General features: G+C 49.7%; 1 protein-coding gene across 5 annotated transcripts in view; it reads left to right on the top strand.

Moving 5' to 3' along the window:
• LIG1 (DNA ligase 1) overlaps window positions 1–24,350 on the top strand; it is a 63,385-nt gene that overhangs the window by 32,510 nt on the left and 6,525 nt on the right. For all 5 annotated transcript variants that reach the window (XM_023736265.1, XM_023736262.1, XM_012557132.2 and 2 more), the window contains 14 exons: window positions 2,566–2,646; window positions 2,884–2,940; window positions 6,233–6,405; window positions 8,474–8,640; window positions 9,507–9,583; window positions 10,759–10,850; window positions 11,113–11,212; window positions 12,125–12,210; window positions 12,901–13,016; window positions 15,545–15,640; window positions 19,385–19,495; window positions 20,045–20,116; window positions 21,978–22,122; window positions 22,818–22,900. In XM_023736265.1, the coding sequence (XP_023592033.1) occupies window positions 2,566–2,646; window positions 2,884–2,940; window positions 6,233–6,405; window positions 8,474–8,640; window positions 9,507–9,583; window positions 10,759–10,850; window positions 11,113–11,212; window positions 12,125–12,210; window positions 12,901–13,016; window positions 15,545–15,640; window positions 19,385–19,495; window positions 20,045–20,116; window positions 21,978–22,122; window positions 22,818–22,900 (1,456 nt within the window). The remainder of the gene's footprint in view (window positions 1–2,565; window positions 2,647–2,883; window positions 2,941–6,232; window positions 6,406–8,473; window positions 8,641–9,506; window positions 9,584–10,758; window positions 10,851–11,112; window positions 11,213–12,124; window positions 12,211–12,900; window positions 13,017–15,544; window positions 15,641–19,384; window positions 19,496–20,044; window positions 20,117–21,977; window positions 22,123–22,817; window positions 22,901–24,350) is intronic.

Raw genomic sequence — 24,350 nt, 5'->3', positions numbered from 1 at the left:
CATGCTACCAAAGTATGACAACTGACAGATGGTTAGGGAAAGAAACATGTTTGGGCCTTTGTTAGTTGCTGTCAAGTCGATTCCGACTCATGGTAACCCATCCCAAGTGTGCAGAGTAGAACTTGCTCCATAGGGTTTTCAAGGTTATCACCTTTCAGAAGCAGATTGCCAGGCCTTTCTTCTGAGGCAACTCTGTATGCCCCAGTATATCTCCTGAAATTATGACTAAAAAGGGAGAGCTAAGGGTTTCCCACTGAGAGGAAATTTTACCTTAGGCTGTTGTGATTCAATACCATTGTATTAGGTTCATTATTCAAAAATATTTAATGAGCAATTTCAGACTGTCTCTCCCCATATGGGGCTTATAGCCGGACTTGGAAGAAAAAGGTGTGCATGTAATTGTCATAAGAATGACAAAAGCCATAAAGGAGAAATGCACTGCACTGGATACAATGGAGCCCTGGTGGCGTAGTGGTTAAGAGCTACGGATGCTAACCAAAAGGTCGGCAGTTCAAATCCACCAGCTGCTCCTTGGAAACCCTATGGGTCAGTTCTACTCTGTCCTGTAGGGTCACCATGAGTTGGAATCAACTCGATGCCAACAGGTTTGGTTTCTTTGGCCATAATGAATAAAAGTCTGAGGCACACACTTATCTAATTGGCCAAAGAAAACTATGGCACAATAGAATACAAGGAATTAGACATGTACATGAATTTAAAAATATTCTGCATTGAAATATCAGAAAAGTTTGTCGTTGTAGTCAAAGGCTTATCTCCTGACATAGTTGTTTTTTTTTTTAAATAATTTATTTTATTTTTGTTGAAGATACACATTTAAATAATTTATTTTATTTTTGTTGAAGATACACACAGCAGAACATACACCAATTCAACAATTTTTACACGTACAATTCACTGACATTGGTTACATTCTTCAAGTTGTACAACCATTCTCACCCGCCTTTTCTGAGTTGTTCTTCCATTAACATAAACTCACTGCCTGAGTTTCCTAAGTTTTTCAGTTGCTGTTGTCGATTTGATGTCACATAGATAGACCTTTAAAAGAGAGCACAATGCTCAAGACATTCTTTACTAGTTAAGCTAAACTATTGTTTGGTTTAAAGAAGACCAGGGGGTATTTTTGGTTTAAGGTTTAAAGGTATCTCAGGGCAGTAGTTTTAGGGGTTCATCCAGCCTCCATGGCTCCAGAAAGTCTGGATTCCATGAGAATTTGGAGTTCTGTTCTTCATTTTCCCCTTTTCTGGAGGCCTTTGTAATATAGAGATGTCTTAGGTATCTAGCATTACTATAGCAGAAATAGCACAAGTGGATGGCTTTAACAAACAAATTTATTTTCTCACAGTTTAGGAGGCTTTAAGTCCGAATTAAGGCACCGGCTCTAGGGGAAGGCTTTCGCTCTCTCTGTCGGCCCTTTTCAGGTTCTTCTCCTGGCATCTCACTTCCCCTATCTCTGCTCACTCTCTTGTTTAATCCCTTTTATATCTCAAAAGAGATTGATTTTAGACATACCCCATGCTAATACTGCCTCATTAACATAACAAAAACCCAAACCAAACCCACTGCTAATGAGTCCATTCTGACTCATAGTGACCCTATAGGACAGAGTGGAACTGCCCCATAAGGTTTCGAAGGAGCAGCTGGTGGATTCAAACTGCTGACCTTTTGGTTAGCATCCGTAGCTCTTAACCACTGTGCCAGCAGGGCTCCTAACAAAGAAAACCCATTCTTGAATGGGATTATAACCACAAATATAAGGGTTAGGGTTTACAACACATATTCTGGGGGGACACAGTTTGATCCCTAATAGCCTGTTTCTCAGAGTGAACTCTAAAAAATGTTCAGGGTATGTCGCTTCACTCCAGCCACGCTGACCCCTCTTCTGTTCCTCAAACATGTCCAGCGTGTCGCTACCTCAGAGCCTTTGCACTCGCTGTTCCCTCTGTCAGGCATGCTATTCCCTGTGCTCTCTACTCTGCTCAGTCCCCATGTCGTTCTGCCCGTACGTCTCCTTGCACGCCTTCTCTGGTCCCCCCTGAAGTCACACCTCCCACCTGTTCACTCCCCCTGCTTGCCTTTATTTTCTCCAAAACAATTTTTTTTAAACACCAAAAATTATTTGCTTATATGGTTTGGTTTTTGTTTGTTTGTTTCCCCTGAGTCCCACTAGAATGTGAGTTCCAGGTTAGCGAACTTGCTTTTCATTCACTACTGTGCCCTTGACCCCAGAACAGTGCCTGGTACAGAGTAACTGCAAAAACCAAACCCATTGCTGTCGAGTCGGTTCTGGCTCATGGTGACCCCATGTGTTAGAGTAGAACTGTCCTCCAGAGGGTTTTCAAAGCTGTGACCTTTATGGAAACGATTGCCAGGCTTTTCTTCTACAGCACCACTGAGTGGTTCGAACGACCAACCTTTAGGTTAGTAGTGAAGCACAAACCCTTGGTGCCCCCTAGGAACTTAAGATGCTCAGTAAATCTCAGGGGAGGAATGAGTTCTCTTTGACCCAGATATTAAGCCCACTTAATCTGCTTTTTGCCTCCTCAGGCCCCTGGACCCAGCGCACTACAATCCTGCCAAGAACAACTACCACCCTGTCGAAGATGCCTGCTGGAAGTCCGGCCAGAAGTGAGGCTTCTCCCATCCCAGACGGTCTCGCCACAGTCCATGTCACTGCGGGAGGCTCTTTAGCTGCAAGTGGTCAAATCTCTCCATGTTTCGGGGATGTGCAAGAGAGAGAGAGCCCTGGGCAGTGGGGTTGCTTGTGTGCATTTGGGTTTAACCAGGGAGGTGTTGTGGGGGAGGGTGGGCGGAGAGACAACATGGGCTGGGCAAATTGCTCCTGTGCCTCTTTCCCTTCCCCAGGGTCCCCTATCTGGCTGTGGCCCGGACCTTTGAGAAGATCGAGGAGGTTTCTGCTCGGTGAGTAAGCAGGCCTGCTGTGGTAGGGGTAGCATGGGGAGGGGCTGTCATGGCCTGTGCCTCACATGGCGGTGGCACCCAGTGGCACTGCCTGATCCTTCTCCTCTTCTTCCCCACCCTCACTTGCACCCTCATGATTCTTACTGAGTGTCTACTCCGACACTGGGAACTGAGCAGCTAATAATAACACTAATAAGAGTAATAACAAGAAAGGTGTTACTTTTGGTTGCTAGGATGGAGGCCCAAAGTATCAGTGTCTAAGATAAGGTAGAAATTTATTTCTGTCTTTTTTCTTTTTTTTAGAATACAAATAAAAGTTTACTGTACAAAATAAAGGCATTCGTATTTCAAAGTTCACTAAGGCTATAAGATTCTGACTCGTAGTGACCCTATAGGACACAGTAGAACTGCCCCATAGGGTTTCTAAGGCTGTACTCTTTATGGAGGCAGACTGCCACATCTTTCTCCCCTGGAGCAGCTGGTGGGTTCCAACGCCGACCTTTCGATTAGCAGCCAAGTGCTTTAACCTCCACACTGCCAGGGCTCCTTAAAGAAAGACTAGATAATTATCTAGGTCCTTCACAAAAATTTTACTTTCATTATCCCACCTGCTCCCAGTTATAAAATGGCCTGACCAAATGTTATCAAAACCAACATTATAAATAAAACCAAGTCCTTTGAAGAAGATTATCCCAAATGTTATCTTTCTCCATGTATCGGGGACACAGTCGGCAGCATTGCAGGAGACAGAGAGAACCCTGGGTAGTGGGCTGGCTTCTGTGCATTTGTTCTTCCCCCATTGACATAAACTCACTGCGCCCTAAGCTTCATATCTAACCTTTCGAGTTGGCTCTTGTCAATTTGATCCCATATAGATTATTCTTAAAAGAGCACAATGCTTGAGGCAGGTATTCTTTACTAGTGAAGCTAAACTGTTGTTTGGTTTAAAGAAGACTTCAGGAGATAGGTGATCTTCATGGCATGGGGCGGCTGATCTTAAATCCTTCCAAGCATCCCCGGCAGCTCCAGCCTGCCCATCATTTTCAAATTCAACAAATGCAGTGTCATGTCTCCCAGGTACCAAGCCCACTTCCTGGAAGCCAAGGAACTGATTAAACAGCATGGATAACAGTCTGGATGTAAGCAGTCCAGGGCTGGCACATAAAGGACATCAAATCATGATGCCTCTTAGAATTAATGGCATCTTGGGATCGATGAACGTGGTCATTTTATGGGGGGATGGGCAGAGTGGGCCTCATTGAGAAGGGGACATTCAAGCAAACATCTAAAGGAGGAGAAGGAGTGAGCCCCATGGATGTCTAGGGGAATTGGGTTCTGGAAGGGCAGAGGGAAGACTGAGGGTAAAGGCCCGGAGGAGCTAGTATGCCAGTTTATTTGAAGAATAGTAAGGTCAGTGTGTCCTGAATAGAGTGAACAAGGGTAGAAGATGACTAGATTGTCTTGGGCAATGCTGACCAGTAGAACTTTCCATGATGATGGAAATGTTCTTTATCTGCACTGTCCAGTATGGCAGCCATGGGCCACATGGGGCTGTTGAGCACTTGCAATGTGGCTAGTGTGAGTGAGGAACGGAATTTTTAATTTTTAAAAATTTTAATTAATTTCTAAAATTAAAAATAGGCACATGTAGCTGGTGACCACCATATTGGATGGAGCAGCTCTAGGGACTTGTCAGCTGCTGTGAGGACTTTAACTCTTAGTCTGAGTAAGTTGGGAAGCCATTAGGGAGTTGAGGAAAAAAGAAACCCTGTTACCATTGAGTTGAGTCCACTTGTGGAAACCCCACGTGTGTCAGAGTAGAATTGTGCTCCGTAGGGATTTCGGTGTCTGTGACCTTTTGGACATAGATCAACAGACCTTTCTTCTGTGGCACCGTTGAGTGGATTTGAACCGCCAACCTTTCTGGTAATAGGCAAGCACAAACTGTTTGTGCCGCCTAGGGATCTAGGCAGTTGAGAAGAGGATTGAGACGATTGGATTTGGTTTTTGGTAGATGTTCTTGCTGTGGGGTGGAAAGCAGACCGTAGTGGGGCAACAGTGAAAGCCGGGAGCCCACGGAGGAGGCAGCTACAGCAGTCCAGGCTGGACAAGGGCAATAGCCTCGAAGGTCGTGAGAAGTGGTTGGATCCTGGAGTGTGTTGAAGGTGGAGCTCTCAGGAAGTGCTGATGGGTTGCATGTGAGATGAGCAAAAAAGGAAGGGAGGTCACTCCCAAGCTTTTAGACAAGTATTTACAAGGATGGAAAGAGCCCTGGTGGCGCAGTGGTTGAGTGCTTGGCAGCTAACCAAAAGGTCAGCAGTTCAAACCCACCCAGTGGCTCCTCAGGAGAAAAGACCTGGCGATCTGCTCCCATAAAGATTACAGCCTAGGAAACCCTACAGGGCAACTCTGCCCTGTCAGATGGGTCACTGTGAGTCAGAATCCACTCGATGGCACCCAAGCAACAACAAGGATGGAGTTGCTGCCTTTTGAGACGGGGCAGACTGGCAGGGAGCAAACCCGGGGAGGAAGGTCAAGAACTGAGTTGTGGCTGTGTGAGGTTTGAGATGGCTACCAGATGGTCAAGAGCGATGTGCTTAAAACAGCAGCTGGCACATAGGAAACACTGCATGCGCGTTAGCTGCTGTTCCTCCGTAGATGATCACCACTACCGTTACCATTGCTGCTATCAAACTGCCTTTTTTTCTTTAAAAAAAAGTTTTTGTTGCAAAATATACACAGCAAAACATACACCTGTTTGACACTTTCTTTATGTATAATTCATTGACATTGATTACATTCTTCAGGTTGTGCGGCCATTCTTGCTATCCTTTTCCAAATTATTCTACCACCGTTAACATAAGCGCACTACCCCCTAAGCAGATTGCTTTTGGAATTGGCACCGAATTTGGAATCGGTACTGAATTTCTCTCCCACCAAAACCAAAAAACCAAACCAGTTGCTGTCGAATCGATTCTGACTCATGGCGACGCCATGTGTGCAGAGTAGAGCTGCACCATAGGGTTTTCAAGGCTGTGACCTTTTAGAAGCAGATTGCCAGGCCTGTCTTCAGAGGTGCCTCTGGGTGGGTTGGAACCGCCACCCTTTCAGTTAGTAGTGGAGTGCTTACCTGTTTTCCCAACGCAGGGAGTATATGATGTGCCCGTGGCCCCAGGTCCTGCAGCCTGGCCCATTCTCCAGCCCTTTCCTCTTCTCGTGTCCCTGGTTCCTCTTGTTCTTCTCCCTTGACCCTGAAGAACCAGGTCATCACACCCCTGTCCCCTCCCTCCAGGCTCCGGATGGTGGAGACACTGAGCAACCTGCTGCGCTCTGTGGTGGCCTTGTCACCTCCAGACCTCCTCCCTGTCCTCTACCTTAGCCTCAGCCGCCTTGGGCCACCCCAGCAGGGCCTGGAGCTCGGCGTTGGTGACGGCGTCCTTCTCAAAGCAGTGGCCCAGGCCACAGGTAGGAAAGGGCTGTGGCAGAGGTACCAGGAGGAGATCTGCAAGGGAGAGCGGGGGCGGGGGGCTGAGGGTCTGCGAGGTGATGAAGGGGTCACTGAAGGTGGAGAATGGGGACCTGGTGGGGCAGGCTTTGCAGGGGTGCAGTGTCTTAGGGTTCTTAGGGTTCTTTAGGAAAACAACTGGCGGGGCAGTTCGACCCTGTCTTGTAGGGTTGCTATGAGTCGGAATCCACATGATGGCAACAGATGTATATATATGTTACCTTCTTCGAGTTGTATAACCATGCTCGCTATCCTGTTTCAAGTTATTTCACCACCAGTGACATAAACCCCCTACCCTCTAAGCATATTGGCCTTTGAATTGACACCAAATTTGGAATCGGCACTGAATTTCTTTCCCACTAAAACCAAAAAACCAAACCAGTTGCATGTACGTGTGTGTGTGTGTGTGTGTGTGTGTGTACAGACACACACCCACGGAGAGTTTGAACCCACCAGCTGCTTTGCAGGAGAAAAGTGTGGTAGTCTGCTTCCTTAAAGATTACAGCCTTGGAAACCCTATAGGGCAGTTCTGCTCTGTCCTATAGGGTCACTATGAGTCAGAATTGACTCAATGACAGCAGATACACAAACATACGCAAGTAGAGAAATAGATTTACTTCAAGGAAATAACTCACGTAGTTGTGGGGGCTGGCAAGTCCCAAACATGTAGGTTACGTGGCAGGCTGGAGACCTTCTGGCTCACAGGATTGTGGGGAGCTGATAGGTCCAAAATCTGCAGGTCAGGTGGCAGGCCAGAGACTTCTACAGGCTTTCGTCCCCAAACCTGTAGGTCAGGTGGTGAGAAGAGTGCAGGGTCGAGAGAGAGAGAACAAGCTCTGACAGAACATTCATTTATATTCTGAAGGCAGGCCACACCCCTAAGGAAACTCCCCTTTCAGCTGGTTGGCTGCTCACATCAAATCACAAAATGGAAGGTGATTCATTACACTGTACTACATTATATTACAGAGCAACAACCAGTCCAGTGTCTGGCCAAACTGCTGAGAATCAGCCTCACCAAGTTGACACATAAAATTAACCATCACTTGTGGGGAGAGAGTGAGGGGGGGCAACAGTTCAGGTGTGAGAGGACGAGGCCCTATTGGGGCAGGGGCTATGGGCATAGAGAGGAGGGTCTATGGAAAGATGCTGGAGGCGAAGACGACAGGAGTTGGGGCTAGGATTAGAGATTGAGGTGTAGAGAGTGTCTTAGTTTCCGAGGGCTGCTATAACAAAATGCCACACAAGCTGTGTGGCTTCAAAGAACAGAAACGTATTGTCTCACAGTTCTGGAGGCTGGGAGTCCGAATTGTAGGGCCTTGAAAGGACTGTGCTCCCTCTGTCTGCTTTAGGGAAGGATCCTTCCTTGTCTCTCAGCTTCTGGTAGCCCCAGGTGTTCCTTGACTTGTAGACATGTCCACAAGTCTACATGGTGTCTTCTCCCTGAATGGCTCTGTCTCCATGTCTGTTCTTACGGACACTACTCAGAAGCGATTCGGACCCACGTTACTCCAGTATGACCTTGTTAACTGATAACATTGTCAGAGACCACATTTCCAAACAAGGCCCCATTCACAGGTACCCCGCTTAGGACTTCAACATATCTTTTAGGGGACAGTTTAGTCCATAATAGCCTCTTACATAATTAGAGATAGGTATGTAACGAGCCATTTCAACCAGCTAACCAAAAAAAAAACCAGTTGCCACTTCCACTCGTGGCGACCCTGTATGTGTCACAGTAGAACTGTGCTCCGTAGGGTTTTCATGACTGTGACCTTTCAGAAGCAAATCCTCAGGCCTTTCTTCTGAGGCACCTCTGGGTGGGTTCGAACCACCAACCTTTCAGTTAGTAGTCGGGCGTTTACCCATTTGCACTACCCGGGGAACCTAGGTGAGCCTTAGGAACGGGGGTGTCCAGGGCCCACCACAAGCACATGCAGCTGTGGAAGCCCCACCCAGGCCACCCGAGAAGGGAGACACCCAGCTGTTCACCTCACCTCACCATCCACCCTACTCTCTCTCCCCAAGGTCGGCAGCTGGAGTCCGTCCGGGCTGAGGCAGCCGAGAAGGGCGATGTGGGGCTGGTGGCCGAGAGCAGCCGCACCACTCAGAGGATCATGTTGCCCCCTCCCCCACTCACTGCTTCTGGGGTCTTTGCCAAGTTCCGTGACATCGCCCGGCTGGCCGGCAGTGCTGTGAGTGGGCAGGGTGGATCACCCACTCAGCTAGACCCTCTACTCATCCTCTCGGGGTGGAAGGGGGCCATGAAGCCACGTGTGTGGCAGAAAGTCTTCTGGTTTGACTGTTTGGGGCTGGACATCTCCATTCTGCTGTGGTGCTGAGCTTCCAGCTTCCTTGTTCCTGCTCTCAAGACCGAGGGAACAGCCTCTTGAGATTCTAGCACCTACTGCAGCTACCTGGGTGGCTCAAATGGTTTGTGCTCGGCTGCTAACTTAAAGGTTGTTGGTTCAAACCTACCCAGTAGCTCCACAGAAGAAAGGCCTGGCGATCTGCTTCTTTTAAGATTACAGCCAAGAATACCCTGTGGAGCAATTCTGCTTTGTCACATGGGGCCGCTGTGAGTCAGGACCGACTCGATGGCAGCTAACAACAGTACACTGAGTGCTACATGACCAACCAGTTGCCGTCGAGTTGGCTCCAACTCCGGGCAGCCCCGTGCGTGTCAGAGTACAACTGTGCTCCATAGGGTTTTCAATGGCTGATTTTTCAGTAGATTGCCAGGCCTTTCTTCTGAGGTACTTCCTGGGTGGACTCAAACCTCCAGCCTTTCAGTTAGCAGCTGAGCCCATGAACCGCTTGCACTCTGCCAATGACAGGACTCCTAATATTGGCTGGGTGAGGGAAGGGGAGGGGGCAAGAAGGAGGGCCAGCCCCCTTTTACAGCACAGAGAGCAAGGAGCCATGGGAAATGGGGATGGGGTGAGGATGGGGATATTCTAAAACAGGGAGGCGGCAGCACCTGGGCAGCTTAGCTGTAGGAGGAAGTGTGGTCTCCTTCCTTCCTGCCAGACCCTCACTCTTCTTCCCCATCCTCTTGCAGTCCACAGCCAAGAAGATAGACATCATCAAAGGCCTCTTTGTTGCCTGCCGCCACTCAGAAGCCCGATTCATTGCCCGGTGAGTGTGTGGGCCTGTGAGACCCCAGAGGTAAAAATAGAGAGGGCGAATAGCTGGAATCACCCCTGACTGTCCTTAGATGAGAAAAGCAGGAGCAAGGGGCCTAGGCCTGGGGGTGGGGAATACAGACTCCCTTTTGTAGGTGGCTCCTCTCCCTTGGATTCTGGGGCTAATGGGTAAACAGTGCTGTGATCGATTAGTGATGTCTTCCTTGGCTTGGATTCTGGGGAAGTGCAGCACCTAAGCCAAGTGTCATGATTGATTGGTGATGTCTGCCTTGGCCTGGGTGCCGTAAAGTGCAGCACCTAAGCCAAGCGTTCGCTGTGACAGTGAAAACAAAATCATTAGCAACTCACGTGCATGGAACTTGAGCTGGGTGCCCTTCCATGTGCCTCGTTCCTCCCACCAACTCTGTGAGGTGAGCACTGTTGTCCTCACCCCTGATTTATAGAAAGGGAAACAGGCAGAAGTTAAGACATTTGCTGAGGTCACTGGCTCAAATCAAGGCCTGTGCTGGGGTCAGGCTCTTGAGCACCACACGCCTTGGCATCACTGGGGCAGGCCGCACTCCTGGCTCCAGGCCCAGCTCTGCTCCTGATTTCCCCCTCCCCCACCCCCTCACCCTCTCACTGTCTTGGAGGGTAGCTGAGGTGAGGAGTGAGGGCACCTGCAGGGCACCTGGGTCTGCTCCTCCATAAATTCTGGGGGTCAGGGCTTCCGTTTCATCCTCCTTTCCTGCTTCTTAACCAAACAACAGTTCAGCTTAACTAGTAAAGAACGTCTGCCTTGAGCATTGTGCTCTTTTAAGAACTATCTATTCGGGATCAAAGTGACAAGAGCAACTCGAAAGGTTAGATGGGAACCTTAGGGGGCAGTGAGTTTATATTAATAGGGGAGGAACAACTCAGAAAAGGAAAGTGAGAATGATTGCACAACTCAAATATAATCAGCGTCACTAAATGTTACAGGTAGAAACTGTTAAATTTGTGTAGGTTCTGCTGTGGGTCTGCTCAATGACAAAAATAAAATTTAAAAAAAAAAATTGTCCTGGGTTTTGAGAAGGGTGTCTACAAAGGGTTGAGGTGAGAGCTGCTCGAGGACGGAGGAGCAGTGTGTAGGTGGCAAGGTTTGAAAGGTGTGAACAAATCCTTGTCTTCTCCTCCTTTTCCTCCCAGGTCCCTGAGTGGACGGCTGCGTCTCGGGCTGGCTGAGCAGTCAGTCCTGGCTGCCCTCGCCCAGGCTGTGAGCCTCACACCCCCCAGCCAAGGTGAGCACCTTTGGCCAGTCTTGGGGCCCATGATTCTCGTTAACCTGGGGTCTCTTCCCCTCCCCCTTCCCCCAGGGTCCCTGCCCCTGCTACCCCTCCAGGCCCTCCTGTCCCTGGAAGCCGCCTCTCTGCCCCCCTTCTCGGGAAATGTCCCCTACAGTCTCGTTTACCTTTCTTTCATACAACACACCACCCCATCTGTGGATCTCGGGGTAGCTGAGGGTGTGGGCCCAACTCAGAGCCTTGCTGGGTCCTTTCTTAGAATTCCCCCTGGCCATAGTGGATGCCGGGAAGGGCAAGACAGCAGAGGCCAGGAAAACGTGGCTGGACGAGCAAGGCATCATCCTGAAGCAGACATTCTGGTGAGGCTGGAAGGGCCGGGGGCAGAGCTCGAGGGGCCGGGGTCACAGCATGGGGTGAGGGTGGGGAAGCAGAGTGGAGGGACCAGGGGCAGAGTTCAAACGGCTGGCTGGGTGCAAACGGGCATTTGTCACCACCATGGGGCTAGTGCCAGAACGAGGAGTAGTGATCTGGACAAGGTTGATGAGCAACACAGGATGGTGACAGAGATGGAGGAGGTGGCAGACCATGAGGTGTCAGTGATTAGGGGTAGGGAGAAGCAGAGAGAGAGACAGCTGAGGGTGACAGGCCTCAGCGGTTTCAGAATTACCACTAGGGCTGGGCGCAGGGGAAGGACAGACCGTCAGAGACCTGAGGAGGGGCTGGCGATGGACAAAGAGTGGTGGTCAGGGCTCCAGCGAAATCCTCATAGAGCAACATTGGCCAAAGGCAGAAAACCACAGTTACGGTGATGTGGTGCTGCCCAGAGGGAGTGACAGAGGTTGGTCCAGGGCAGTGGCCTCAACCCTGCCTCCATGTTGGAGTCTAGAAAGTATTGACCCTGGGCCCCACCCCAGATCGTTGGAGGTGGAAGCTGGCCTTACTTTCTTTTTTTTAACACATGTTTGAGTGGATCTCGTGTCATCCGGGTGGAAAGTCACTGGTCTGATGATGACAAGAGGGTCGATGACAGACCCAGACTGAGGGAGACCGAGTTAGGGGGATACATAATGACACAGAGGCAGGACTGTGGCAGAGACAGGGTGATGGGGAAAGTCAGGAACGAGGCAAGCAAGCCCGACCCAGGATGTGGTGACAGGGACAGGCAGAGGTGCTCAGGAGCCCAGGCTTCAGGGGTGGGGTGAGAGCATTTCCCTAGAGTGGAGTTCCCAGGTGGCCCGAGTTCTGGAAACTCCCCTTCTCTCCCCACCCAGTGAGGTGCCCGACCTGGACCGCATCGTGCCGGTGCTGCTGGAGCACGGCCTGGAGCATCTGCCGGAGCACTGCCGGCTGAGCCCAGGTACTCCCGGGCCCCTTCCAGCCCCCACCCTCTGCCTCCACTCCCTGCTGTGGGGCAGGCGTCAGGGTGCCAGCTCCTAGGCGTCCCCTTAGGAACCCTCTTCAGAGGGTGCTCTTCTCTCCCTGTTCCCAGGGTGAGAACCCCTCCCACTTACCCGTGGAGTTTCCCCTTCTGTATTAGGGAGGGCAGAGGCGACCTAAGGAGCCCTGGTGGCGCAGCAGTTAAGCACTCGGCTGCTAACCAGAATGTCAGCAGTTCAAACCCACCAGCCATTCCACGAGAGAAAGATGTGGCAGTCTGCTTCTGTAAAGATTTACAGCCTTGGAAACCCTGTGGGGCAGCTCTGCTGTGTCCTGTAGGGTCTCTATGAGTCGAAATTGACTTGATAGCAACAGGTTTGGTTTTTTGTTTTTATGAGCCCTGTGGTGCAATGGTTAAGCACTTGACTGCTAACCCAAAGGTTGGCAGTTCAAACCCACACAGCAGCTCCATGGGAGAAAGTCCTGGCAATCTGTTCCCATGAAGATTACAGCCAAGAAAACCATATGGGGCAGTTCTACTCTGTCATACAGGGTTGCTATGAGCCCTGGGTATTGGGGTGCTTTAGCAATCTCTGCCACATTGCCTCTTTAATTTATTGCCTTCTCTTTGCCCCCAGTCTCCCTTAACTCCTTTCTTCTCCCCTTCCAGGGATCCCCCTGAAACCAATGTTGGCCCATCCCACCCGGGGTGTCAGCGAAGTCCTCAAGCGCTTCGAGGAGGCAGCTTTCACCTGTGAATACAAATACGACGGGCAGAGGGCACAGGTAGAGGGGACACGTGTCTTCACCTGGTGTAGGTGGGGGGGACACACGTACCTTTGCCAGGCACAGGTAGGGGTGGGGCACACCTTCACCAGAAGTGGAGTGCCAGGCAGCAGGGTATGGAGCAGCCAGAATGGGCTCACATGCTGCCTGTTTGACCTTGCAAGTCTGAGCTTTAGTTTCCATCTCTCTGCAATGGATGAGGGATAATAACCACCTCACCAGCTTATCTAAAGATGTTGTTGGATGCCATGAAGTCGATTCTGACTCATGGTGACTCCATATGATGGAGTAGAACTGCGCCATAGGGTTTTCCTAGGCTGTAATCTTTTTTTTCTAAATTTTTTATTTGAATATTGTGTTTTTGGTGAAAGTTTACACAGGAATTAGCTTCTCATTTCAGTGACATTGGTTATATTCTTCACAGTATATCAACATTCTCCTTATTTCCATTTTGGTTGTTCTGTTTCCATTAATCTAGCTTCCCTGTCCCCCACCTTGCCTTCTCGTTTTTGGTCTAGGTTAAATGTTTACCGTTTGATTTCATCTAGACAGTTATCTTGAGGAGCACAGTACTCATGGGTAATACTATTTTTTTTATGGGCCAAATGTCAGCTGACTAAGAGATGACTTCTGGGAGTAGTTTGAGTTCCAAGTCTAAAGCGTATCTCAGGGTGGTACCCTTGAGTATCACTATGTGAGTATTGGAGGTTCATCTAGTCTCTACAGGTCCAGTAAGTTTGGCCTTTTTTTAGGAATTTGAGTTTTGTCTTATATTTTTCTCCCATTCTATCTGGGACCATCTGTTGAGTCCCTGGTTGGAACGGTCAATAATGGTAGCCAGGCACCATCTAGTTCTTCTTGTCTCAAGGTAGGTGAGGTTGTTGTTTGTGTAGACTGTTGGTTCTGTAGACTAGTTTCTTCTTTGAGTCTTTGGTTTCCTTTTTTCTCTTTAGGTCCAGAACAGTAGAGATCAATAGTTGTATCTTAGATGGCTGCTCGCAAGCTTTTAAAACCCCAAATGCTACTCACCAAACTAGGATGTAGAACATTGGCTTTATAAACTATATTATATCCTCAGCTGTAACCTTTACAGGAGCAGATCACCAGGTTGTTTTCTTGTGGAGCCACTGGCTGGATTCAAGCCACCAACCTTTCAGTTAGCAGCCAGGCACTTAACTGTTGTGCTACCAAAGCTCCTCCTTTATCTAAAGATGAAACCCTCCAAATTCCTGACCCACAGTAGTGGGAGCTCAAGAAACGTGGGCTCCCCTTGTGCCCTGGTGGTGGGTGTGCAGACTCTAACAGCCACCCTGGGAGGCCCCTTGTCACCCCAGTGCAGTTACGTATGCGTGTGTCCTGTGACCCAGTGCCAGGGAAGGTCTTGGGCTAGTCTCCCAGGCTGCCTGCTGTGGCTCCTTTGTCCTGGCAGGGCGTTAGGGGCCACCTAGGTGCTCCTCGCATGGGGAGTGGATAAGCAAAGCGGGTGGGCGTGCGCATACGCAGTGCTTTGCAGCGGTTAGCAGCAGCGGTGTCATAGATGGATCTTAAAAATCGAGTGCTGAAAAAAAAGTCAATGATTTACAACAAGTGACAATAATTTTAAAAACATACACCTATTTCTTGGAGTCCTTGGATGGTACAGACGTTTAATATGCTTGGCTAGTAACTGAAAGGTTGGAGGTTCGCGTTTACCCAGAAGTACATCAGAAGAAAGGCCTGCCTGGCGATCTACTTCTGAAAAATCAGCCACTGACTACCCTATGGAGCACAGTTCTTCTCTGACACACATGGGGTCACCATGAGTCAGAGTTGACTCAGCAACAGCTGATAGGTATGTTGTTGTTGTGTGCCATCAAGTTGATTCCGACTCATAGCGACCCTATAGAGTAGAGTAGAACTGACCTATAGGATTTCCAAGGAGTGGCTGGTGGATTTGAACTGCTGACCTTCTGGTTAGCAGCTGTAGCTCTTAACCACTGCTGCACCAGATGCATATATGTAGCTCTGCTCAAGGATTGTGACCAAACTGTATTAAAATAAAGAAATGAAGACAGGACAACCAGAATGGAAATAATGAGAATGATCATACATCATGAAGAATATAATCAATGTCACTGAACAATATATATATAAATTGTTGAATGAGAATCTAAACTGCTGTGTAAACCTTCACCAAAAACACAATAGAGCATTATTTAAAAAATAATAAAGAAATGAGTAAACAAACAATAAAAATCAGAGTGATATTTAGGGCATGATAACATTTGGACAAATCAGCTTCTACACACACAGCAACACACATGCGTATGCGGGAGGGGAGCAGGGATTAGGGATGATGAAGAAAAACTGGGGCCGGGGGTTCCACAGTGATGGGAACTGAGGAGATGATTCACTCAGGTCTCTGCACCAGTTCTTCCAGAGCTTCTGGAACCTTCTGCCAGTGAGGGGTGGGTATGGGGAGAAAAGACGGGCCCCCTGGAGTGGACGTGGCTCTGATTTCCTTTCCCTCTTCCCCGTGCGGTGGCCAGATCCATGTCCTGGAAGGCGGGGAGGTGAAGATCTTCAGCCGGAATCAGGAAGACAATACTGGGAAGTACCCCGACATCATCGACCGCATCCCCAAGGTGAGTGTCTGCTGCGTCCACTCTGTCAGGAGCCGCTCTCACCATGTGGGGTTTGTTGGAAGGAGATCAGAATACATGTGGCTGCAGTTGGCAGAGTGCTGACTCACAGTGGCTTGTAGCTCCTGGCGACCCCATGTGTGACAGAATGAAACGACTGCCCGGTCCTGCACCGTCTTCACCATCATTGCTGTGCTCAAGTCCATCGTTGAGGCCACTGTGTATTTTGAGTGCCTTCCAGCCTAGGGGGCTCATCTTCCAGCACTATATCAGGCAACGTTTTGTTATGATCCATAGGGTTTTCATTGGCTAATTTCCAGAAGCAGATTGGCAGACCTTTGTTCCTAGACTTAGTCTAGAAGCTTCACTGAAACCTCGCCACCATGGGTGACCTTGCTGGTATTTGAAACACAAGTGGCAGAGCTGCCAGCATCACAGTCGCACGTCAGCCTCCGCGGTACAACAAACGGACAGACAGGTGGTGGCACAAACCAAACCAGTTGCCGATGAGTCGCTTCCGACTCATAACAAGCCTGTAGGACAGAGTCGGACTGCCCCATAGGGTGTCCAAGGCTGTAATCTTTACAGAAGCAGGCTGCCACATGTTCCTCCTTCGAAGCAGCTCATGGTTCAAACCACTGACATTTCTGTTGGCAGCTGAGTGCTTAACCACTGTGCCACCAGGGCTTCCACACGGTGGCTTAAACATATCTCATTTTTTCTCAAAGAAATCTGAAGGCGGACAGTCCAAGGCTGCCACAGCTGTGCAGAGCTGAACTCCCGAACCAGCTCGCTTCTCTCCTTCCTCTAGCATCCTAGGCTGGGTAGCTTTTCATCCCAACACTTGGCCCTTTACAGTCCCAGGACAGCAGCCACACTTCCAGACAGGAAGACAGAGGATCAGGGGTTCCGGCTCCCATCCCTCCTACCACCCCCAGACTCCAGCACTGTTGTCCAGCACTGGGTCCTGTGGCCACCCTAGTGCAGGAGAGGCCAAGACAGCCAGAATCGCGCTTTCCAGCCTCTACAGTGGGCAGAAGACGGGGAGGAGTGTACAGGGAGCCAGGTTCCTGGGTGGCACAAACAGTTTGCGCTGCAGTACAACCTGAAAGGGTGGCAGTTGGAACCCACCCAGTGTTGCTGCAGAAGAAAGTCCTGGCAATCTGATTCCATAAAGATTGCAGCCAAGAAAACCCTACGGAGCAGCTCCACTCTGTAACACATGTGGGCGCCACAAGTCGGAATTGACTTGGCAGCACAGTGGATTTTTTTTTTTTTTGGTAGAGGGAGCCAGCCTGCAGGTCCATCCTCGGAGTCTCACAGAAACAGAAATGTAAGCCCAAGAGTCGTAATAGGGCCGGGCCTCGAAGGTCCTGGAGCCAGGGGTCTGTCTGGACCCAAGGTGGGTGTTGGAGCTGTTTGAGGAATCCTCACCTCAGGAGCTCTTCTTGTTGCCTGGCCCTCATTGATTAGGAAATTGGTCCTGTCACAGAGTAGGAAGCACAGCATTTGGAATTCTTCCAGAGAAGGCGACAGCAACGGGACGAATGAGTGTGGGCATTCGTGGGCTCGTGAGGTGCCAAGCACTGTTGTTTTTTTTTTTTAAGTAAATTTTGTTAAGATGCAAAGTAAACAGTTTGATGAGTTTTGCTAAATTTTTACATCCATGAGACCAACACCCCAATCAGGATATAAACCATTTCCATATTTCCGCCACCCTAAAAAGTTTCCTCGTGCCTCTTGCCAGACATGCCGTCTCCCCCAGCCCTACACCATCCATCCACCAGAGGCAACCACTGGCCGGCTTTCTGTCAGCCACAGGCTGCCTCTGCCTGTTCTAGAGCATTAGGATGGTGTGTTTCAGAGTCCTTGTTTTGAACAGAAAGCTTTAATATAGTTAGGTTTGTAACACTGTTTAACAATCTTAGGAAGTTATAACAGTCTCTCTTAGGGAAGTTTTAACAAATTCTTTAGATAGGGGTTTTTGTGTGTATGGTGTTTTACAAAGTTTTCTAAGTAAAACAGTGTGCTGATGGGTTGGGGTTAGGGATAGGACTAAGTTATGGTTACGTTTAGGATTATGGTTAGCATTGGGGTTAGGGTTAGTGTAAGGGTTAGAATTCTGGTTAGAGTTAGGGCTACGGTCAGTGTTGGTGTGTTTAAGAGTCCTTGGTTTGAACATAAAACTTAACACCGTTACGTCTGTAACACCATGTGTTTAGTGTAAGGAGCCCGAGTGGTGCGGTGGTTAAGTGCTTGGCTGCTAACCAAGAGGTCATCAGTTTGAACCTACCAGCCACTCCACGGGAGAAAGATGTGGCAGTCTGTTTCTGTAAAGTTTTTGTGTCTGGCTTCCTTTGCTCTTTCACTCATCTTTCATTCATTCATTCAGCAGATACCCGTTGGGCATCTGCTCTGTGCCAGGCCCTGTGCTGGGGGTGCACAGGTCAAACATAGACAGATGTGGTCTCTACCCTCCCCGAGCCCATGGCCTAGTGCGGCAGGCAGATCCGCATTAGAAAATCTACTGTTGACCATATAATTACACCCAGAGAGCAGGGCTCTGAAGAAAAAGACCAACATTTTGTTAGTCTGTTGTTGTTAGGTGCCATGGAGTCGGTTCCGACTCATATGTTCAACAGGACAAAACACTGCCTGGTCCTGCATCATCCTCAAAATTGTTGCTATGTTTGAGCCCATTGTTGCAGCCACTGTGTCAGTCCGTATCCTTGAGGGTCTTCCTCTTTTTCGCTGCCCTGCTACTCCACCAAGCATGATGTCCTTCTCCAGGGACTGGTCCCTCCTGATAATATGTCCAAAGTATATGAGACGAAGTCTCACCATCCTTGCTTCTAAGGAGCCCTCTGGCTGTACTTCTTCCTGGACAGATGTGTTCATTGCTGGAATGTTCATGGTCTATTTAGTAGTCTTCACCAACACTGTAATTCAGTGAGAGTCTGTCCTGGAAACAAACTGGACTTGGCCTTGATGTCAGAGAAGCAGGGCTGTCACGTTGCCCAGCTCCAGGATACCACACAACTGGGGCCCCCTGGAGTTCTGCAATGCAGCATACTTTAGGGAAGGCTCCCCAGAAGGAGAAGGATGGGAAAAGGCATTCTCCTAGAGGGACCAGCATGTGCCCCTGTGGTGGGAGGGGACCTGGCCCATTGGAGAAACCAAGTGGCTGATGTGCTGGGCTTCAGAGAACACAGTTGAAGGGGACCGGGTGAGGCGTTGACTGAGGCACTGACCACTGGTTTATAGCAGGGATATGCTGTGATTGGATTTGGGGGTTGACAAGATCACCCAGGCTGCTGTGGGAGGTGGGGGAGCGTGGTCAGTGCAGGGGCAGGGAGACCAGTAGGCTGAGGGTCGCATCCCGTGAGGCAGCTGTGCTGGGGGTAGGGAGGCGGTGAGAAGTGGACCACTTAGAGAGAGAGATGTTGGAGGCAGAGTCAAGTCCACCGGCAGATTGAATGTGGGGTGAGAGGAAGAAGAAGATGACAGAGACCCCTGGGTTCCCAGCTTGTGTCTCCCAGGAGTAAGTCCTCATGAAGGGTACTTGTTCCCCCCGTTGAGGGGGAATAGGAAAAGAGGATCTGTGTTCACGTTTCTCTTCGTGGTTGGTTGGTGTCATCAGTGAATCTCGAGAGCTGAGGAAGGAAAAGGGAATCTGTTTTGCCATGTCTGTCTTGTGGCTTCGTCTTTTACCTCTTACCAGCCCTGCGTCCCTTCTTCACCTTTCAGATCAAACTCCCGTCAGTCACCTCCTTCATCCTGGACACTGAGGCCGTGGCTTGGGACCGGGAAAAGAAGCAAATCCAGCCATTCCAAGTGCTTACCACCCGCAAACGCAAGGTGGCCTCAGCCTCCCTCCACCCACTACCACCGTCCACTGTCGCACACACCATTCTCCCAGCCCAGTCCGGTGGTCCTGCTGAATCCCCAAAAGGCAGAGCATCAGTTGGGATGCAGTTCTCTCAGCCTTTTGCAAAATAGCTGCCACAGCTCCAGCCATCACGTACTCACCCCAAGTAGGAAGTGGGGGAAGAGGCTCTTGCCCTGCATCTCTATCTTTTTACTATGAAAGAAGATCTGTCCCCATAGCCCCCACAACCTGCACCCCAGCAGACTTCCCATTTGCTACTCATTGGCTGGAATTGAGTCATGTGACCACCATCAGCTGCAGGGGAGACTAGGAAAGCAGACATCTGGTAAAGGGGAAGGAGGTTGTCAGGATTAGCTGAGAGCCATCATGTTTCAGGGCCCAGGGCCAGCAGCACTGCTGCCCACACAGACATGTGGTTCTGTTAGCAAGGGGCCAGGGGGCAGAGAGGTGACTGGTGTCTGCCTCAGTCAGGTCTCTCACCTTCCCCTGCTCCTCATCTCCATTCTGCCCCAACCCAGGATGTGGACGCATCGGAGATCCAGGTGCAAGTGTGTTTGTACGCCTTTGACCTCATCTACCTCAACGGAGAGGTGAGTTCTAACTTCCTGTCCAGTAGGAGCCTGAGGGGTGGATGGAAGGGTGGTGAACTCGGGAGCCAGTTGGGGTTCTGCTTCTGACTCTACCACTTCACTGAGCGGGGAGGCCGCACTTGGGAAGTGGTCTCAAAGTGTGGTCTGAGGACCCTTGTGGGTCCCCAAGACCCTTCCAAGGGGGTCTGCGAGGTCCACCCTTTTTCAACTCCCTAACATCTGGGTGGCGCGAATGGTTTGCGTTTAACTACTAACCAAAAGGTTGGCAGTTCAAACCTACCCAGTGGCACCACAGAGGAAACACCTGGCAATCTGCTTCCAAGAAAGCCCTATGGAGGTCAGTTTTACTCTGTAATACATAGATCACCATAAGTTGGAATTGACTCAACAGCAATTGGTTTTAATAAAGTGATAGTTTTAGTCTGGAAGCTCTGCTGACCCTGCTGGTATTTGAAATACCGGTGGCGTAGCTTCTAGCATCACAGCAAAATGCAAGCCACCACAGTACGACAAACTGACAGATGTGTGGTGGATTAAGACTGACTAGGAAGAAAGGCCTGGCAATCTACTTCCAAAACTTAGCCAGTGAAAACCCTATATGGATCACAACAGAATATTGTCCAATATAGTGCTGGAAAATGAGCCCCCTAGGTCAAAGGCACTCAAAAGACACAGTAGCTGCAGCAGTGGGCTTGAGCATGCCAACAATTGTGAAGACAGCGCAGAACTGGGCAACATTTTCTTCCCTTGTACGTGGGGTCGCCATGAGTGGAGCTGACTCACAGTAACTAACAGCAAAGTATTCAAACTCAAACAAGACCGTTGCTGCACTTGTCTGATGTTCTGTGCCCCTCAGGTCACCAAACCAGAAAGCCAAACCTGTTGCCGTCGAGTCCGTTCCCACTCATAGCGACCCTATAGGATAGAGTAGACCTGACCCATAGGGTTTCCAAGGAGCGGCTGGTGGATTCGAACTGCAGACCTTTTGGTTAGCAGCCAAGCTCTTAGCCACTATGCCACCAGAGCTCCCCTGAGGTCACAGAGCAGTCAGTTTTCTCTAGCCCCTCATGCTGATGACCAGCCCCATTCTTCAGATCCTCCATGTCTTTATGTCAAGGTGATTCTTCCCCCCTCAGGGCTTTCCGTGACCTAGCATTCCCTGTTTCTCCCAAGATTCACTTCCTTGTGTGCTGTCTTTGTTTCCTAGTGCTGCCGTAACAGAAATACCACAAGCAGGTGGCTTTTAAGAACAGAAATTTATTTTCTCAGAGTTTGGGAGGCTAAAAGTCCAAATTCAGGTTGCCGGCTGTAGTGGAAAGCTCCCTTGCTCTCTGTCTGCTCTGGGGGAAAGTCTGTCTCTTTCAGCTTCTCCACGGTTCCTTGGTGATCTCCACGTGGCATCTATCTTCCCCATCTGTGCTTCCTGGCTTCTGTGCTTAATCTCCTTTTATATCTCTGAATCCATCAGTTTAAGATACACCCTACACAGATACTACCTCATTATCATAACAAAATTCTATTCCCAAGTGGGATTAGATTACATCCACAGGTATGAAAAAAAACTTGTTGCAGTCAGGACCCTATAGATCAAAGTAGAACTACCCCATGGAGTTTCCAAGGCTGTAGTCTTTACAGAAGCAGATCTCCAGGTCTTTGTCCTGCAGAGTCGCTGGCGGGTCCAAACTGCCAACCTGTTGGTTCCTAGTCAAACACTTCTACCACTTCACCACCAGAGCTCCTTTCACAGGTATAGGGGTTAGGATTTTCAACACATTTTTGAGGGAGACAAGTCAATCCATAACAGGGGCTTACTCTCCTTATTTCACAACGTCATACCCCCTTTTCCCCACCTCTCCCTCAGTCCCTGGTACGAGAGCCCCTTTCCCGACGCCGGCAGCTGCTCTGGGAGAACTTTGTGGAGACAGAGGGCGAGTTTGTCTTTGCCACCTCCCTGGACACCAAGGACACTGACCAGATCGCCGAGTTCTTGGAACAGTCGGTGAGAGGTGAGGGCCCAGCTCTTCTCTTTGTCTACATATATCACCCTTCTGCGGCCTGCATTGATCCCAGCCCTTGCCTCTCGCCCACCCTCGGTGATTTAGGGGTGTGGTCACAGTTATCTAGTGCTGCTATAACAGAAATATCACAAGTGGGTGGCTTTCACAAACAGAAATTTATTTTCTCACAGTTTAGGAGGCTAGAAGTCTGAATTCAGAGCACTGACTCTAGGGGAAGGCTTTCTCTCTCTGCCTGCTCTGGGGGAAGGTCCTTGTCTCTTTTCAGCTTCTGCTTCCTGGCTCCGTGGCCATCTTCACGTGGTGTGGCATCTAGCTTCCCCCACCTGTGCTTGTTTGCTTGTGTGCCTAACCTGTTCTTTTTATATCTCAAAAGTGATGGCTTGCACAGCTCTGAGAATATATGAAAAACAGTTGTGTACTTCACATGGTTTTAAATCATACAGTATATGAATGATACCTCAATACAGCTAGGTTTTTTTTTTTTTTTTAAGTGAAACGTACGGCCTCATTAACATAACAAAGAAAACCCATTCCCAGATGAGATTACATCCACAGGTATAAGAGTTAGGGTTTGCAACACATATTTTGGGGGGACACAATTTAGTCCATAGCAGGTGGGGTTCCTCCTGCCCCAGCCCTGAGGAGCAGGGGGCTTATGAAGCGCATATCTCTGTCTCCTCCAGACTCGTGTGAGGGGCTGATGGTGAAAACCTTGGATGTGGACGCCACCTACGAGATCGCCAAGAGGTCGCACAACTGGCTCAAGGTGACCCCCAGCCACCCCTCTGGCCTTCCCAAGAGCAGGGTGGGAAGTCTGTCCTGACCTGTAGTCTGTTTCCTCTCCACACCTCCGCCGTCTGAGTTCAGGGGCCCTTTTCACCATCTACCCTGTCTTCCCTCTAAACCCTTGTTAATGAACTCACCAGGAATCTGTTGAGGACCTGCCAGGAGCCAAGCCCCAAGCATTGCATATACCACAGTGCAAAAGTCAGGCAGGTTTCAGCCCTCCCTGACCTTCCTTCCAAAAGGTCCCTGGGTGGTGCAAGCAGTTTGCGATCCACTGCTATGATCCTAAAGATTGGCGGTTTGAACCCACCCAGCAGCACTGTGGAAGAAAGGCCTGGTGATCAGCTTCCATAAAGATCACAGCCAAGAAAACCCCACAGAGCCGTCCTACTCTGTAACATATAGGGTTGCCACAAGTCAGAATCAACTCAAAGACAACGGGTTTGGTTGAGTTTGGAGCTTGCCTTCCAGGGGCAGGTGAGGCAAACAGAAAAGAAGTCAACCAGTGGGGAATGAGAGGCAGTCAGGCAGTTAAAACGCACAATGAAGAAAGTAGGTGATATCCAGGGCCAGAGAGGGACCAGCAGTACTCTGGGTGGTTGGGAAGAGCCTCTCCGGAGGCGTTTGGGTCTAGATCTGGGTGACAGGAAGGAGCTGGCATCAAGCAGATCTGGGGCAGAGCATCTGGGCAGGGCACAGGGAAAGCAAGTGCAAAGGCCCTGTGGTAGGAACCACTTGCTGTGCTCAAGGAGCAGGGAGCGAAGGCAAGCGTGGTATGAGGTGATCACACAGCCCCTCGGAGGCCATGACAAAGTCAAGTTTTCCTCTGAGGGTTCTGGGAAGCCAGTGAGGTTTTGAGGAGGGGAGCCACATGCCCTGAGCATCAATTGGCTGAGGCCTCTGTTGGTGCTGTGTGGAGAGTGGCGGGGGCTGGGGGTGCTGGGCAGAAGAGGAGAGACGGTTAGGAGGCTGTTGTCAGGTCAGTGATGGTAGTGGCTGGGGTGGAGGTGGCAGTGAGGGTGGCAAAGCAGGTGGTAGATTTTGGAGTTGAGCTGGGGTCCTGCTGACTGGATTTTCCTGTGTGTTTGTTATTTGTTCAAGCTCGGTCTCCCCTACTAGACTATAGGCAGCTATGGCAGTGCACATCTTTCTGGTCTTAGGAAATAGTCACTGTTTTATCCCCAGTGCTGAGCTTCTGCCTGGCACACAGTTGGCATTTAATAAATGTAGCCTGAATGGATAGATAAATGTTCTCTGTGAGAAGGAACAAATGAATGATGGGAGTGGGGTGCACGTGTCTCAGTACCGAGGCACACAGTCGGTACCTAATAAATATACCCTGAATGGATGGACAAATGTTCTCTGTGTGAAGGAGTGAGTGGATGAAGGGAGTGGGGTACTCATATCTGTCCCGAGGCACACAGTCGGCG

Source organism: Trichechus manatus, unplaced genomic scaffold (genome assembly GCF_000243295.1).
Source record: "Trichechus manatus latirostris isolate Lorelei unplaced genomic scaffold, TriManLat1.0 scaffold00087, whole genome shotgun sequence".
Lineage (NCBI taxonomy): Eukaryota > Metazoa > Chordata > Mammalia > Sirenia > Trichechidae > Trichechus > Trichechus manatus.
The sequence above is the reverse complement of the archived record's forward strand: the minus strand, read 5'-3'. Positions and strand labels throughout refer to the sequence as shown.